Consider the following 14,814-nt stretch of genomic DNA (forward strand, 5'->3'; position numbering starts at 1 on the left):
GGACCGTGACTTCCAAATTCAAGAGTAGTTGCACAATCAACTATAGTTGTCCGTAATATTTTTTTTTTGAGAAATCACCGAAATTAAACCATAGAAGAGGCTCTCCCGACAATTTTATCACATAATTTATACTAATAATAAGTTAATGGTGTGTTTGGTTGCAGGAATCCTAAGTAGGATTCCTATCAAAAGTGGGATTTGGTAGGAATCATGAATCCTTGGTCTGTTTGGCTACCAAGAATCCTAGGACTCTTGAATCCTAAGGATTCCTGATTCCAAAATTTGTATTGGACCAAAATCCCACCCTACCCCCTAGGATTTGCTAGGATTTTGGATTAATGAACCTAAATTTCAAACTTAAAATCAACAAAAAAATATTTCCTTCTACGAAATCATTATTTTTTTTCAAAATCATTATTTTTTTCAAAAATCATATTTTTTCTGAAGACGTTTAAAAATACTCAAATAATAATAAATCATAGGATTCTTAGTTGCCAAACAAGCCAAAAAATATTACTTAGATTCATGAATCTGTGGAATCATGAATCCCAAGGACTCATGAATCCGCGGATTCATGATTCCGCCATCCAAACACACCATAAGTTCAATATTTCCCGGATTTGCAGTTCAATAATCCAAGTAGACGCAGTAACCAACCTGACTACTACTTGCTGGCGGTTGTCCATAGTCAACATGTTGTTAATTCCTTAAAATGTCGGCACCACATCCAATAGTTGCTGAGCGTCAGTGCGCGTACGTACCGCGGGTACTTTTATGTGGAAATGGAATATACTGTTCTTCGCCGGGTAAGAAAGTACTTGGTAAAAATAAGGGGAGAAGAAACCGGAAGTTGCAGAAGATAGAGAAAGTAGAGAGAGAAAATGAGGTAGAGAGAGAAAGTGAGTTAGATTTTAAAAAGGAGTAAAAAAAAAGAGAGGAAGGTGATGGTGGGAGAAGGAAGTGGCTACTCTGTCACCACAATAATAATAATAATTGGTATCAAATGCTTTTATGGGGGATTCTCAAACTAATTCTAAGATCTCAACTTCCACCATTACCAAAACCTAACTAATAATACCTCTTTCTATGTTTCTCTATTGGTCGTGAAGAGGAAGAGTTTTCCCTTTACTCCCTCTCCCATTTAGGGGAAAGTTAGAGATAGAGTCATAGAGAGAAAAATATTCCTAAAAGTAAAACAAAAGAGAGAGTAATAAGTTAATTAGATTTGAGAAAAGAGAGAGAGAGAGAGAGTAATAAGAAAAATATTCGGAGAGCTAACTAGGGTTTCGTCTCTCTTCTCTCCCCTCCTCATCCATAAAGTTGCTTAGAAAGGTAAATGCTTACTTTCATCTTTCAATTTTCATTTATGTTTTTTCATATTAAGTTTGTTTTTAGGGATTTGATTCAGGGTTTTAGCCTTACAAACCGAAGAACTTTAGTGTTCGTAGGAGTTGGGGATGCTTGGAGTACGTTTCGGATTAGGTTTTTGAAATGAGTAATTATTGTTGTTTTTGGTGTTTCAGGAATAATTTGATCTGAAAGATCTTATTTTGGGCTTCAGATAATGATTCTGCCATCTGTTTGGTTTGGAAATTGTTTATGGAAAATGATAGAGGATGATATTCAGGGGTATTTGCTTCCAATTAAGGTGTTTAAGATCAAGCTTTGATTTTAAGGTCCAGTTGTTTTGGAATTCTGTGGAAGTCCTAGGGTTTTGGGTGATCTCTGACTGTGTAATTCACTTGGTATTTGCGTGACTTGTCTCTTTTCGAGTATCAGGGGTTTAGGGTGGGAAAGATTTGGGTTTATAGGAGTTTGGTAATGGCAGCTGATTCCAATATGGGTTTTCCCCAAGACGCTTTTCTGGCATCCGCATTAAATCGACATGCCATTTCATTTCAATCAGGTGCAACAAATAGCACATCTACTATGGTTTCTGTTGGGAATCTAGTTAACACGACGGGTATTACTTTCAATGGTAATTCTGGCATGATTAACAACTTAAGTGGAATTGCATCTGTTGGAAATTCTACTAGTGGTTTTCTTCTCGATTCTGTTCCGGATCAAAAGCATGACATTGAGGTAGCTGTGGAGTGGTCTACCGACGAACAAACGAGATTGGAACAAGGCCTTGTCAGGTAGGTAGTGTACGCATTTTTTACAGTCTCCATTTATTTATTGTGTTCCAAGTTTGATGTAGACGCAGCGGAAATATAAAAACGATAAATAAAGTAAACGAAGAACGGTAAAATAACTGAATAAACTTAATAAACTATAAACTTTGATTTGGTTTTCTCTTCAATCTGAATATCAAAATAGACTAGACCTCCTTTTATAGGATAATAGACTTTCCTAGATAGACTCAAACTAGGACTCCTAAATAATAAAAATACTTAAAACATAGAAACTTCTAAATAAAAGAAATACCAATTTACGGTAACTTCCTAATCCTATACTAACTAGGACTACTATTATGGCCGAATGGGATGTGGGCACACGTGGACGTGGGCCCACGTGTTATGCGCCTGCATCAAAGTTTTTCTATTTTATACTTTCATTATATGCTAGTTCTAGAAATCAGAGTAAATTGTTGATGTAGTTTCAATTTAGTTGGCATGATCTAGGTTTGGTATCTCATATTAGTCTAGCAAAGAGGACAAAGAAAAGAGGAAAAAAAGTTTGATAAAATTTTGATGTTCTCAGTAATGAATCTCCGCTTATTTAGGGTATCAAATCTAAAATGATGTCTCAATTGTAATTAAATGTTGGCAATTATTCTAATTCAAAAATTTCAGGCTTTTTACTAGTAAAACGTACCCTTGACCTCTAAGGTGGAAGATTATACCTCTTACCACTCCAACCAAGGATTGTTGGCATACATATATATATATATATATATATGTATGTATGTATATACAGGTAATTGCCGTGGTCCCTAGTCCTAGCTTGGCTTGGGGAGAACATATTGCATAATTTCACATTTCAAAAAGGAATTGACGTGGTTTCTGTAGGAAAATAATTATGATGTCTCTTTAGGTTGTCTGTTCTTATTGTATATCACCGTTTTTCCTTCTTATATATTATATATATATATATATATATATATATATATATATATATATATATATACTTTTGTCCTCCTCGCCAATTTTTTTGTCTGTGTGTATTCTTCTTGACCTAGTCTTTGTGCGCTTCGAGGTTACATAGTCTACAACTAAGTTCCGACCTCTATTTCTGAAAAGCCACTGTTCATTATTTTCAGCCATCTTTTACTCGGAATTGAATATCTTACTTGTTCCATGCGTCCATAGAAGACTAGATTCTTAAAGGACCAGATGTTGACATACTGATTATCTAATGTCAAATCCTTAGGTTTGCTGATGAGCCAACTATTATGAGGTACATTAAGATTGCAGCTACTTTGGGTGACAAGACTGTCCGTGATGTTGCTTTAAGATGTCGATGGATGACGGTGAGAACCTCAAAACTTTGGACCATCTCTTTCTGAGGCAATATTTCTTAACAAAGTGTGTCGCGTATGTGTTGTTTAAGTTTCATATGTTTCGAAATCCCTAGCTAACTACTGTTATTTGTCACATGGATAGTCATTTTAGTATTTTTTGACCGTGTTAGGTACTCGGTAATCCGGGTAGTTGTAAATACCCAAATATTCGTGTTTGACAATCAGTAAGATACTCTTGTTGGATCCTAGCAGTCACTTTAGTTTTTACAAGAGTTTGTCGTATATTGTGTTTGAACAAAAAATAGCGGTTAAAGTCTGTCTATATAATGTAACAATGTTGATTCAGAAGTAGAGGCTAATTAGAATAATGAGCTATAACTAAGACACCAAAATATATCTTTAGCACTTTCCATCTTTTCCTATTTCCGCTCACAGTAATTATCACATGCTAATATGCTATCGATATGGAAATACCCATGCAAGTGTCCACACCACGTGGCTCTAAACTGTTTAACTTACCTCTCCGCTCCCCCTTGGTTGACGTTATGTATACATGCTGACAGTAGCTTGAGGTGAAGCACACTATGTTATTGGGTTTTCAAGGCATAGATCCTCGGGGTATTGGTATTCATGAATGTTCAGGGGTGTTATTGTCACTGTGCTTATCTTAGGGGAACTCTGATTATTAGGATTGTGGTTCATTGTATGAGGGAGTTCTAGGTAATGGTAAAGTTTAAAAAATAGCAAAGTTGTAGGTACTGCAGATGGATGGTTAATGGACTCTCTCTAATTTGACTATATATCATTGTACTTCCTAAATCTTCAGTTCTATCAATTATCAATGAATATCTCCTTTGGTCTTACATGTCAGTTCCATCACATGATTTATTGTTTTGCTGTTCAATTTTCTCCAGGTCCAATTTTTTTTCAATAAACCAGTAATTTAGGAACTAACTAAAAGAAAAGAACTTATGTGAAGTATAATCCTACATATCATGTGGCTTTAAAATTTAAAGGCTATCCTATCTGGTATCTTTATTGCAGCAAAATCAACTTATTGCAACAAGTATCGATGAATGGACACATGGTTCTTTGTTGTTGTTGTTGTTTTTCTAATCTTTATTTGCGTATTTCTTTAATGATTTTCGAGATTAACACCTGTGCTTTTCCCAATAACCAGAGTTATTTGGCCTTCTTAATTTGACCTATTCTTGTTTTGACTTTTTTTTCCCGCTTGCGCTCTGCTAAACTATAAATATAAGCCTTGTCTTCGTGCCCAACTCTGTAACTCATCATAAGTCATAAGGCTTATGTTTATTCTCATCTACTAAATTTATTTTTCTTTTCTTTACAATAATTTTCTCTATATGAAAGTTCTTGGTTCGTCTTGGATATGGCCTCATTTTATAACTGTGTTGTTGACTGGAACGAGTCACTCACCACCAACTTTTAGGATGCTCATGTTTGCAATCTTTTTATTGCTCTAATGTCCTATTTTTGATAAAATTGTTCACAGAATGAGAGAATTGGGAAAAGAAGAAAACCAGAACATCATACTGGGAGGAAGATGAAAGACAGGAAGGTAGATGTTTAATCTATAACTTCTTCATAGAAAAACTTTATATGTTCAATATTGTTGGAGATGTGACATGTTGATTACGCGTGATACTGCTACACACGTTTGACGGTTTACCTCATTAAAGGATTGGCTGGTAGTTGATCATGACGTGTTGAATTTTTATTTCAGAAAATATGAAAACCTAATAGTAAAATACAATGTGCTCATTTGGAATATACAGCCTTTATTTGGAAATTCTGAGCCTTCATCAGTTCTGTCAAGTGAGTGTATGTCTTTTAAGCCCTCGAGGAAATGATATATTGAAATTGCTACTTCTTGAATGTTTGGAGATCATTAACCAAAGGCTTTTCTTTCTTTGTTCTTTTGACCTAGCAGTATAACCTTATTGGGGTCAAATCTTTAACCAAGGTTATACTTACAAAATTAAACTAAACTAGATGTACTTTCATAAGTTTGAAGGCCCAGATGTGATTGGTCACCGGTCATGTCAAATCTTGTATGGATTTGAGTTTCTTGTATCGAGATAAATTTAAAGATTTCGATTAAGAAACAAAATAAAAGGTTCAAGTGCTTTGAGGCAACGGATGACTTTTATTTCTTTATATAATTATAATGTCAAGGACTCAAGCACTCTAGTCTGAAATCTTAGCACATGATATCCTTGTGCATTGTTTTTCTTTTCTATCTGACATATTAGCATAGAAAGCTGACTAGTCCTCTTTACTATTTGCAGTCAGTAGTCTATATCCCCTGGAATATTTTGCAGCTGTTTGAATTATGATGCTACTAGAATTTTTTACCCCAAACACCTTATGAATGTAACAAAAAATGGCAATGCTTGATAAGTTGATATACTGCTTGTTTCATACGATGCGAGCTAATCTTGAGGATAAATAATTAAATGCTAATCTATTTTTAAGTACGTGTACAATTGTCAGTATGGATTAGATCATTAGAATGTTCTGTCTATTTTTTATGATTTTCTTCACTAAGTACCACATAGTCACTTAATTAGCATCAGTCATAAGCTTTTCTTGTATAGTTGGTAGTTTCTAAATCAGGGTGGATTTAATTAAGAACGGAATCTGAAAATGTTGCTTATTCAGGAAATGACAATGGAGTCCTCGAAGGCTAGTATAACGCTACCTCCAACAGCAAGCCTGTCTGTGTTTTCTCCTGTAGTTCAACATACAAACTATAATGATCGGATGTCATGTGAAGGTTGGTTGGTCATGCATCTTTTACTTGAAAAACCCATTACTCATATATGTGAAAAGGTAGCAATTTTGTCCAGCCATAATTGATATTTCGCCAGAAGCTTAGATACATTTTTATGGATTGGTGAACGAATGTATCGGAACTTGAAAAAATGCTAAAGATACATTCGGGAAGGAAACACATAAAAGGCGAGAAAAAGTCACAAAAAGAGAAGTACAAAAGGATAACGTGCGTACCTTACCAAGCAAATCCAAGAAAACACAAAATGACCATCTCAAGAGATTATTCAAATTCTTACTAAACCGGACAACCCCCTTAAAACTCTTTTATTCAAATTTCAGACATCTTCTGGAATTACGCAGCCTGAATAAGTCTTTGTCTGCAAGTAGTATTTAGGGGTTTTCATTGTTATTACATTTCTTTGTGTTCGTGAATCGTGAATACCAACCATGCTTAACGGGAATACCTCACTTGTGATCTCTGTTGCCACAGGGCACCTTTTAGGCTTTTATGGTAGAATTAACTTATCCATGTCGATTGATATCATTCTCTTTCAGGTTTTACTTGATTTTCAGTTATTTGTGGATGTTATGTTGATCAACCTGTTTCTTTGGCTGCTCTCAGCATTAGGCAGCACCACCAGGCGTCTTCTGGATGAGAACACTGAAGTATTTAACCAGATCATGACTAATCTTTCAATGTATAAGGTGAATACCTATGCTGATTTTCCTTAGCTTGATGCTTATTTTGTTTTCTATGTTCACCATAAATATTTTATAAGCTGGAACATATTCCAGCAATGTGAGATGATGTGAATATTAGCAATCTTATTATATTTGGAACTGGGTTATTTTCTTCTGTCTTGGTGATTCTAAGTATCTAATCTAAAGTAGGATTATATTAGCTTTATAATATTAAATCAAGCTCTAAGGGAAATTTCATAATAAAAGTCAGTAAGAAGTATTCAAGCATAATAGATAGCCTATGTTAGACAATTATTGAACATTATAGTCCTCTGAAGTCTAAACAGAGTAACATAGTATCATTAACATTATAGCATGTAGACCATTAACCAGATATCTTGTTGAAGTCCACTCTGAGATCGCTGGTGTTTGATTTGCAAATCCACTTATGTCTCTTGCAATCTAGGAATGCAACAAGTAACTAGAGAACAAGTAAAAGAAAGTAAGCAGTAAGAAGAAAATGAAAATTGGATGAGTCATTGAGTCGCTGGGTATTTTGGGGTTCACATCTGCTAATTCAGTTGGATTGTTGTTATTCGATGTTCATTGCTTTTAGCAATCAACTTCCCTACTTCATTGGGGGCTTCCAATTTCCTTCATTGCATTCTTTTCTATCCCAGAAAATGAACAGCGAAATTGGTGATATCAACAAATGGAACCTGAATTTTGGTACTTGTTCATATTGAGTGTTGGACTCGGAGATATCTCCATTTTCTGTTGGACCTGCTCTGTTTTGAGAGATTTAAAATGTTGCTTCCCTGTCAATATCCATGTTTTAACTTTTAAATATGAATATTCACATATGATCATGGAAGTCGAAACCGTTACCTTTTTCTTGCAGATACAGGAAAATATTGATCTCTTTTGTCACACTCGGAACAATATCACAACCATATTGAACAAGTATGTAAAAAGTGCTCGTTAATGATTAGTGATTATGACGTTGTTGTTTTCTGCTAAGCTTTTATAGGTTTCTGGTCCTTCGGTGCTTACATTTGATTTGTGCAATTTCCTTCTTTCTCCACTTTTTGCAGCATGAGAGAGATGCCTGGGATAATGAGCCAAATGCCACCACTGCCTGTATCAATCAATCAGGAAGTTGCAAATAGTATACTACCCAATACAGTTCAGGTGAATCGAGTTATATGTCTAATTATAGGGACTTGGTCTCAACTCTCAACTAAGCTAGGATGTGCACCAAAAATAGTTTTCTATTTTGAGTTGTCTTTTGTCTAAAAAGAGTTCTAAGGTTGATAGTTATCTTCTTAGCAAGCTTTGGATTTTTAGTACGACTTCAAGCCCTTCAATGGAATCATCTATATAGACAAGAGCATTTGAACTTCTGTTCAGAGCAAGGCTCCACAAGCCCGCCAAATGGTACCCCCCTAAGCTCGAGGTTCCATCTATAATAAGGCTATATCTTATGCTCCAAAGGCTCCCATAAGCAATGTGTGACTATCACACACATGCCCAATCCATGTACAAGCTGTCCAGGGCTCGAATACCATGTGCAATGATCAGATATTCTGATCCCTTCACTCTCAACATTTGTCAGTATAGTCTCTGCTTTTGCCACCCAGACCCAAGATCAACAAGCAAATGGTTTCAGCCCTGGCGGATGATTTCCTATCCCACTCAGGAGGGCTCAACATTCTCTTGGGTCTGAGGTTATAATTGTCTCTTAAATAGATGGTGGGCATGAATGAAATCCAGCAAGCATGACCAATGTAATTGAAAGTCGTAAATGATCCTCCTAATTTTTTTCCGTTCGTTTTGCTTGTATAGTTCCTTGTCTTTGGTTGACTTATGCCTCAGAAAAAGAGAAAGAAGAGGCGTAGTTGTCATTGAATTTCATAAGAATAATATCTGATATGCATGACCTAATAACGTTTCTATTTGTTTTGTATCACGGCTGATGTAACAGAATCAGACAATTATGTTCAACTCAGCTAGTAGGATGCATATGAAGCAAGAGCCAAGATGTTAAGTCAAGAGGAATGCCCGTGGTTCAAGAGATGGTTTATCGTTTTGTATGTGCGAGTACATGAATTCTATTGTCTAAATGCATCAAGAGATTGGAGCTATCGACCCTTCTTGCTTTTGCCTACACAATACACGCAGTAAACAGAACGCACTGATAATCATGTCTAAATTGTGTTTCTGTTCCACGAAACTGAAAATTGTAAATGCCAAAAAAAAGTATGGGGAAGAAAACCCATTTTGGAATAGGAACAGTTTGATCACTAGTTTTTGTTGTAAACCAAATCTCAACTTTTGCTTTTCTACTAGGGTTTCCTTTTGGGTGAGGGTTTGAATCTTGATTTGTAACTGTGTATAAGTTTATGAGACGGAAGCCCTTTTGAAACATGAAAAAAAAAATCCCTTTTTGGGTGAATTTTGCTTGCTTTCTCTCTCGTTGTCTGAAATTTCTTTCTTTCACGCTCTGTTACCATTGTTTTTATTTATTTACTCCTGGTCTCAGTCTAGACATTGCTTCGCTTGTGAAGTACATGTTTATCATTTTATATTCGTATTGTAAGAAACATTTTAAACACTTAAATCACATCAATTAAACCCTGTAATTTCAACTTAAAATGCTCGAAATGAGCTTGTAGATGTTTATCATGTACACAGGGAGAGGGATAGTTTTAGTAGAGATGAAACAAACCTATAGAAATGGTTGACTTGAGATGTTTAGTAGTAGTTAGTGAATTAAAAGTGTTAATTGGAAATTGAACACTGATTAACGAGGTTCATTGTTTACACTGATTAGGGCACATAATGTACGACACATTCTTCTCCTGTAACAAATTTCAATTTATAATAACGGAATGTTTCATCGTATGAAGTCTAAGTAGTTCATAGTTTGGACAAGATATCATCAAGGGTAGTAACGATATTGGTGTAACACTCTTGAACAAGTTTGGCGTCCTTGCTCCTAGCTGCATAATCTAACTGCAAATTGTCATTAAGAAACAACAGTCAAGAGTTGAGACATAAAGTTGTTGTTTTATAAGATAGTAGGCAATGAAATCTGAAAAGACCATTCAGATTCAGATCAAATTCAGATACTAGACGATGAGAAGAAACCCCACATACAAGAAAGTACTTAATTAAACCACATATTTTGTGGAAACCCCAGGCTTAGTTATAAACTTAGGCGGTGTTTGGTTCGGGAGATGGGAGATGGAAATGCGATTACCAGAAACACTAATCTTGTGATGTAATTTCCTGTAAAATATTTTGTTATATTGTTTTTGATCAAGAAAGTGAATGATAGAGGTAGTTTTTGTCGTAGATTTTGTTCTGAAAGAAAATTACAAACCCACCATCCCCTCGGTTATGAGAATTCGTTTCCGCGGGAAATGGCAGTTCTTGATATATTAGCATGTACCATCATTGCAGAATGTGGTTTCCCGTTTCTGGTAAACACATTTCATTCGTACACGACAAACATGACCTCATGCTTAACCAAGAAGCATCTAGGGGACAGATTGGCGGCCCTTGAATATGAGGAGATAAGATATAACCAGGAAAACTCAGAGTAATAGTCAAGTAAAAAAACTTGACAATCAAGGAGATTAGGTCAGATTTACTTACATTTGTGACATTATTAAAGAGTTGAGAGTAGAGTTTTCTGAGAAGTGGTCTTTGATTCCCTGGTTGAGCTTGGATTAAAGTATATATATCTTGTTTCAATAAAGATGAACTCTTTCTCAATGCCTTTTGTGCTTCTCTCCATGACTCCAATTCAATTAATTCTTTAATGCTTAGTAAATCTTGAGCATGGGTTTTGATTCCACTCTCTGCTTCTTCAACTGTTTGATCTGGAACTGTCATTCTTAAATCAAAACAAAACCCTTCTTCTGGTTTAAAAATGGCTTCTCTAACTACCAACAGAATGCTACTCACTGTTGCTATTGTTATTGTTCTTCTGCTATTACTACTTATAATGTCATTTTTGGATTGAGTAACAAGTTTTTGAGAAATTTTAGAAGGGTTTAGAGTTGGGTGTTTAGATTGGTTGCAGGGTTTTACCAATGGAGATGGAGATGCCATTGATTCTAACATTCTATTCTCTCTCTCTCTCTCTGTTTCTCTAGGGTTTTTATTTGCAATGTGTGTATATGAGGCTAAAATATGTTGTGAGTGGTTATGGTTTGATAATAGTGGATAAGGTTTTTGTGTACTTAGTGGACTCATAGTAGTTATATACACTGACAGAGGGTGGTAGTAGTATTCTAGTACACCCAGTTTTGGGGATTGATTGAGAAGTGTGGGGACAGTTGCTTTCAGTAGAACACTGTTACAACATAAGAGCGACGGTAAAGACACTGTCGCTGTTGCGGCAGAACAGAGACTGTTCAAGGAACGTTGTTGTTCTAGCCAAAACAATGACGGCAACGTTACTGTTTCTTTTGTGTTGTTTATATTTGTCAAGGCACTACAAAAATGGAGATTTTTAGCGACGGCATAAAACCGTCGTAATATTGGAAAACCTTCACAGAAACTATTTAGTAACGGATCAGAATCCGTCGTAGATACTATTCGCGACAGTTAGTAGCGGCATTTTTGTATGTCCGCCTCTAATAATGATTATTAGTGACGATTCCTGTACAGAAAAACCGCCGCTAGTGCAAACTTGGCAAAAAAAAATTACGTATTTCAAAACAATAAATTGACCCTCCGATTTCGAATGGAACGACCTATCTAAAAAATTTAGATATATGTCAAAATACTATAATATCATTCATACATCTATTTTAATACAATACTCCAAATATTCGTCAATTTCAAACAAAATCGTCAATTTCAAAAGATGCTCTGAAAAATGAATTATCTTCTCATACACCCTGTCATAGCTCTTCAACCTCCCTTCTAAAATCTCCCTTAGGATGTTTGTTGGATTCAGATTGTGCAAGAAATCCTCGAGATGCATGATCGATCTATTAGTGGTTATTTTGTCACCATTGGTCGTACACCTATCTCTTGGTAATGAAGAAGCAGCGCACAACTTATAGGAGCTTCACTGAGGTTGAGTTGCTTATGCGATGTTGAAACCATATGGGGTCACCACATTATTCAAAGAATTATACATTTTTCTTCATCAGATCCTGCGACTATGGTTTGATAATCGAAGTGCAATTACTGTAGCTTAAAAACCTTTTTTTTCACTCCAGAATGAAGCACGTTCTTATTGATTTCTACTTAGAGGGTTTACACCAAAAAATTACTTTTTGAACAATTTTGTGGGTTCGGGTTTCTAGATAACTATATAATAATTCATAGATTAAAAGAACAAGTGATTAAAATACAAATACTTATTGGGTTGAAAATTGATATTGTGATATTCGAGATATTGATTTAATAGAAATCATAATGGAGTCAAAAGAGAGACTAAACTGCAAACTATGAAAAGGTTATGGAGTCTTTACCACTGTCGTCAAAATGTGAGGAGCAAAATGGAATTTCGTGAGGGTTTTGTAAAACGACAAGATTCAAAAAGAAATTTGGGAGAATTACTGAAACCCCCGACTTTTGATAATGCGTTTACTGAAACCCCCTACTTTTATTAGTAATTACTGAAACCTCCGACTTCCGCTAGATTGAAACCCCCGAATTTCGTGGGCGCCTACGTTTTCTGATCCCTCAACGGGTCCGGTTTTAGTAAATGGCCATTTGGTCATTTCTCTCCCTCTAACGGCATATGACCGTTAAATCTAACGGAAGTCGGGGGTTTCAGTAATTACTAATAAAAGTTGGGGATTTCAGTAATTCTCTCTTTTTCGATTTTTTCAGCTAGGAAGGATTAGGGTTTGGAAGGGAGGATTTTGAGTGGATTTCAAAGGAGAAATTAGATTTCCTTTGGAAGTAAGCGACATTGAGAGTTATTATCATGGTTTTGACATAACTTTGTAAGAACTTTTAGATGCTATCTCTAAAATGTTAGTTCAATAGTTTTGGGTTTTAATAAAATATTTCACTAGATATCTGAAGAATCCAGCCAATTTAAGAAGGAACTAGAAGAGGTTAATCAGAGGAAAGCTATCTTAAGTGGTATACGTCCAAATCAATGTAAGCAATAGATGATTATTGTAGTAGTTATGATTTTAAGGGTTTGAAAATTTTAGCATTTCCTTGTTATATGCATAAAAGGGTGGGTTTTTACTAGTATTATGGAGTATGTGTTTAAGGTAAAATTGATACGGTGTTTAGTTAAGTTAAAGATTTCTTAACTCTTACATAAAAAATTATAGTGCTAGAGTATCTAGGACTTGGAAAAAGAAAAGTTTACATGCTTCACACAAGAAACTGTGTAATGTTTTAGTAATTAGTAAGTCATAGAGGTCTCAATAGCTTTTAACGTCTTCTACAATTTAGTAGTTCGTCGTGAGAGACTTTCAGAAAGGTATAATAATAGTCAATTTGGAGTTCGGAGCATTAGAGTACACAGTGCACCGTTAGGCAAACTAATGCATTGTTGCACGTATTTGTGTTTTTTTCGTAGATGTTGTATTTGAATTTAGAGGAAACCAATAAAGAATAAGAACTAGAAATGGAATAACATTTCCAATGATGTAAGAATGGATTGAACTATAAAGCACGGAGCTATAATAAGCTTTTCGAAATCCTCTGAAAGAGATTTGAAGTGTATTGGAAAGTTTAGTCTTAGGTCGTTGTCGTTTTATTTAATCAGCACGATGTGTATAAAAATCGATTCATGATGTGTAAAAGTTGTGCTTGTCCATTATCAATACCTATAACGTGATATTTCCGGAAGTTTTCTTAAATTGATTTCAACAATTATGTTGTAAGCCGGGAAAAAAAGTGTATTGAATAATTTTGTTGTGTTCACGCCAGGTAACTCATCAAATGGCAAAAAGAGTTGCTACAAAGTGAGAGCCTAAAAACGGGGAGTACATACAGCTTCTTTAATAGAGCCTCAGTTAGCCAGACACAAATCAAAGTGCCACAAATTTTGCTTTAGAGAACATTTCAGCGGAAGGTTATCGACGGATTGGAAGGCATCGCTATCCGGTATGTAATTTTTATTTTATATCTGAAATCATTTATCTCATTCAAATTTTGTCTCATCTTGAAATTTTGATGAATGCATCACACTATATTTTCTTAAACAAAAAATGTGATCTTAACTATGATTCCAAATTCAAATTTCTCAAGGAAGATAAACCTCGAGTTGTCCTATATTACATTGACAAGATTGATTGATATACATTTAGCACTCTTCGTTAAGTTGAACCAAAGAAAATAAGGGAAGAAATTACATATATTTTAATAGCACTCTTTTTAGGCATTTTGCAGGTTTGTCTTTTGAGAAACACAACTCCTCCTGTTGAGGCAAAACATACATATTATTCCACACAATCTTCGATTTAATCTGGTACTCCATGGAGATATAGAAGTTTTAGGTTTTAACTCAAGGGTGAGACATACAGAAAAGAGGAAGGAAAGTGGTATCAGACCTCCTCAATTCCTGCCTGTAACCCTATTCCTGCCGCCGGCCTCCTCAACTCTTTCTGCCGCCGGCAGCCTCTCACCCACTACCCTTCCGCCTTTCTCCTCCATTCTGCCCTCATTTTCTGCACCATGTCTGACCTCTTGGATACTAAAATACACCCAGCCATGACCGTCACCAATATCAAGAATGTCATACCCTTGATTCTGGAAGACGAATCAGCCCACTACACCACCTGGACAGCTCTCTTCGAGGTCCACTGTCGTGCCTACCAGGTGTACCATCATCTGCAGCCTCGTCCCCTTGCAGCCGCTACACCCACCTCCTCGTCTGA

At 35.6% G+C, this 14,814-nt stretch overlaps 2 protein-coding genes across 3 annotated transcripts; one reads left to right on the plus strand and one right to left on the minus strand.

Annotated features, from left to right (window-relative positions):
* Window positions 1–642: 642 nt before the first annotated feature.
* LOC147563996 (uncharacterized) lies at window positions 643–9,398 on the plus strand. 2 transcript variants are annotated; one of them, XM_086642718.1, is made up of 9 exons: window positions 643–1,332; window positions 1,524–2,138; window positions 3,373–3,472; window positions 4,980–5,045; window positions 6,149–6,263; window positions 6,885–6,967; window positions 7,845–7,906; window positions 8,038–8,134; window positions 8,928–9,398. In XM_086642718.1, the coding sequence occupies exons 2-9, from the start codon at window positions 1,822–1,824 to the stop codon at window positions 8,988–8,990; spliced, it is 903 nt and encodes a 300-aa protein (XP_086498844.1). In that variant the 5' UTR covers window positions 643–1,332; window positions 1,524–1,821; the 3' UTR covers window positions 8,991–9,398. The 2 variants fall into 2 exon arrangements, 1 of the variants encoding a protein (XP_086498844.1); XR_015225867.1 differs by having other exon boundaries at window positions 740–1,332; window positions 8,038–8,408; window positions 8,466–9,398.
* A 315-nt stretch (window positions 9,399–9,713) lies between these two features.
* PQL3 (PsbQ-like 3) lies at window positions 9,714–11,182 on the minus strand. The gene is made up of 2 exons (XM_086642722.1): window positions 10,604–11,182; window positions 9,714–9,958 (listed from the first exon to the last, which is right to left on the minus strand). The coding sequence occupies exons 1-2, from the start codon at window positions 11,072–11,074 to the stop codon at window positions 9,863–9,865; spliced, it is 567 nt and encodes a 188-aa protein (XP_086498848.1). The 5' UTR covers window positions 11,075–11,182; the 3' UTR covers window positions 9,714–9,862.
* Between the last annotated feature and the right edge of the window lie 3,632 nt (window positions 11,183–14,814).

This window comes from Eschscholzia californica, unplaced genomic scaffold (genome assembly GCF_041429995.1).
Source record: "Eschscholzia californica isolate CP2 unplaced genomic scaffold, dmEscCali1.0.p SCAF_1, whole genome shotgun sequence".
Lineage (NCBI taxonomy): Eukaryota > Viridiplantae > Streptophyta > Magnoliopsida > Ranunculales > Papaveraceae > Eschscholzia > Eschscholzia californica.

Coding starts and splice junctions, on each gene's coding strand:
- LOC147563996 (XM_086642718.1), top strand. CDS start 1,822: ATGGCAGCTGATTCCAATATGGGTTTTCCCCAAGACGCTTTTCTGGCA. Junction 6,264..6,884: donor TGATCGGATGTCATGTGAAG/GTTGGTTGGTCA, acceptor GGCTGCTCTCAG/CATTAGGCAGCACCACCAGG. Junction 6,968..7,844: donor CTAATCTTTCAATGTATAAG/GTGAATACCTAT, acceptor TTTTTCTTGCAG/ATACAGGAAAATATTGATCT.
- PQL3 (XM_086642722.1), bottom strand. CDS start 11,074: ATGTTAGAATCAATGGCATCTCCATCTCCATTGGTAAAACCCTGCAAC. Junction 9,959..10,603: donor TCTTTAATAATGTCACAAAT/GTAAGTAAATCT, acceptor GACAATTTGCAG/TTAGATTATGCAGCTAGGAG.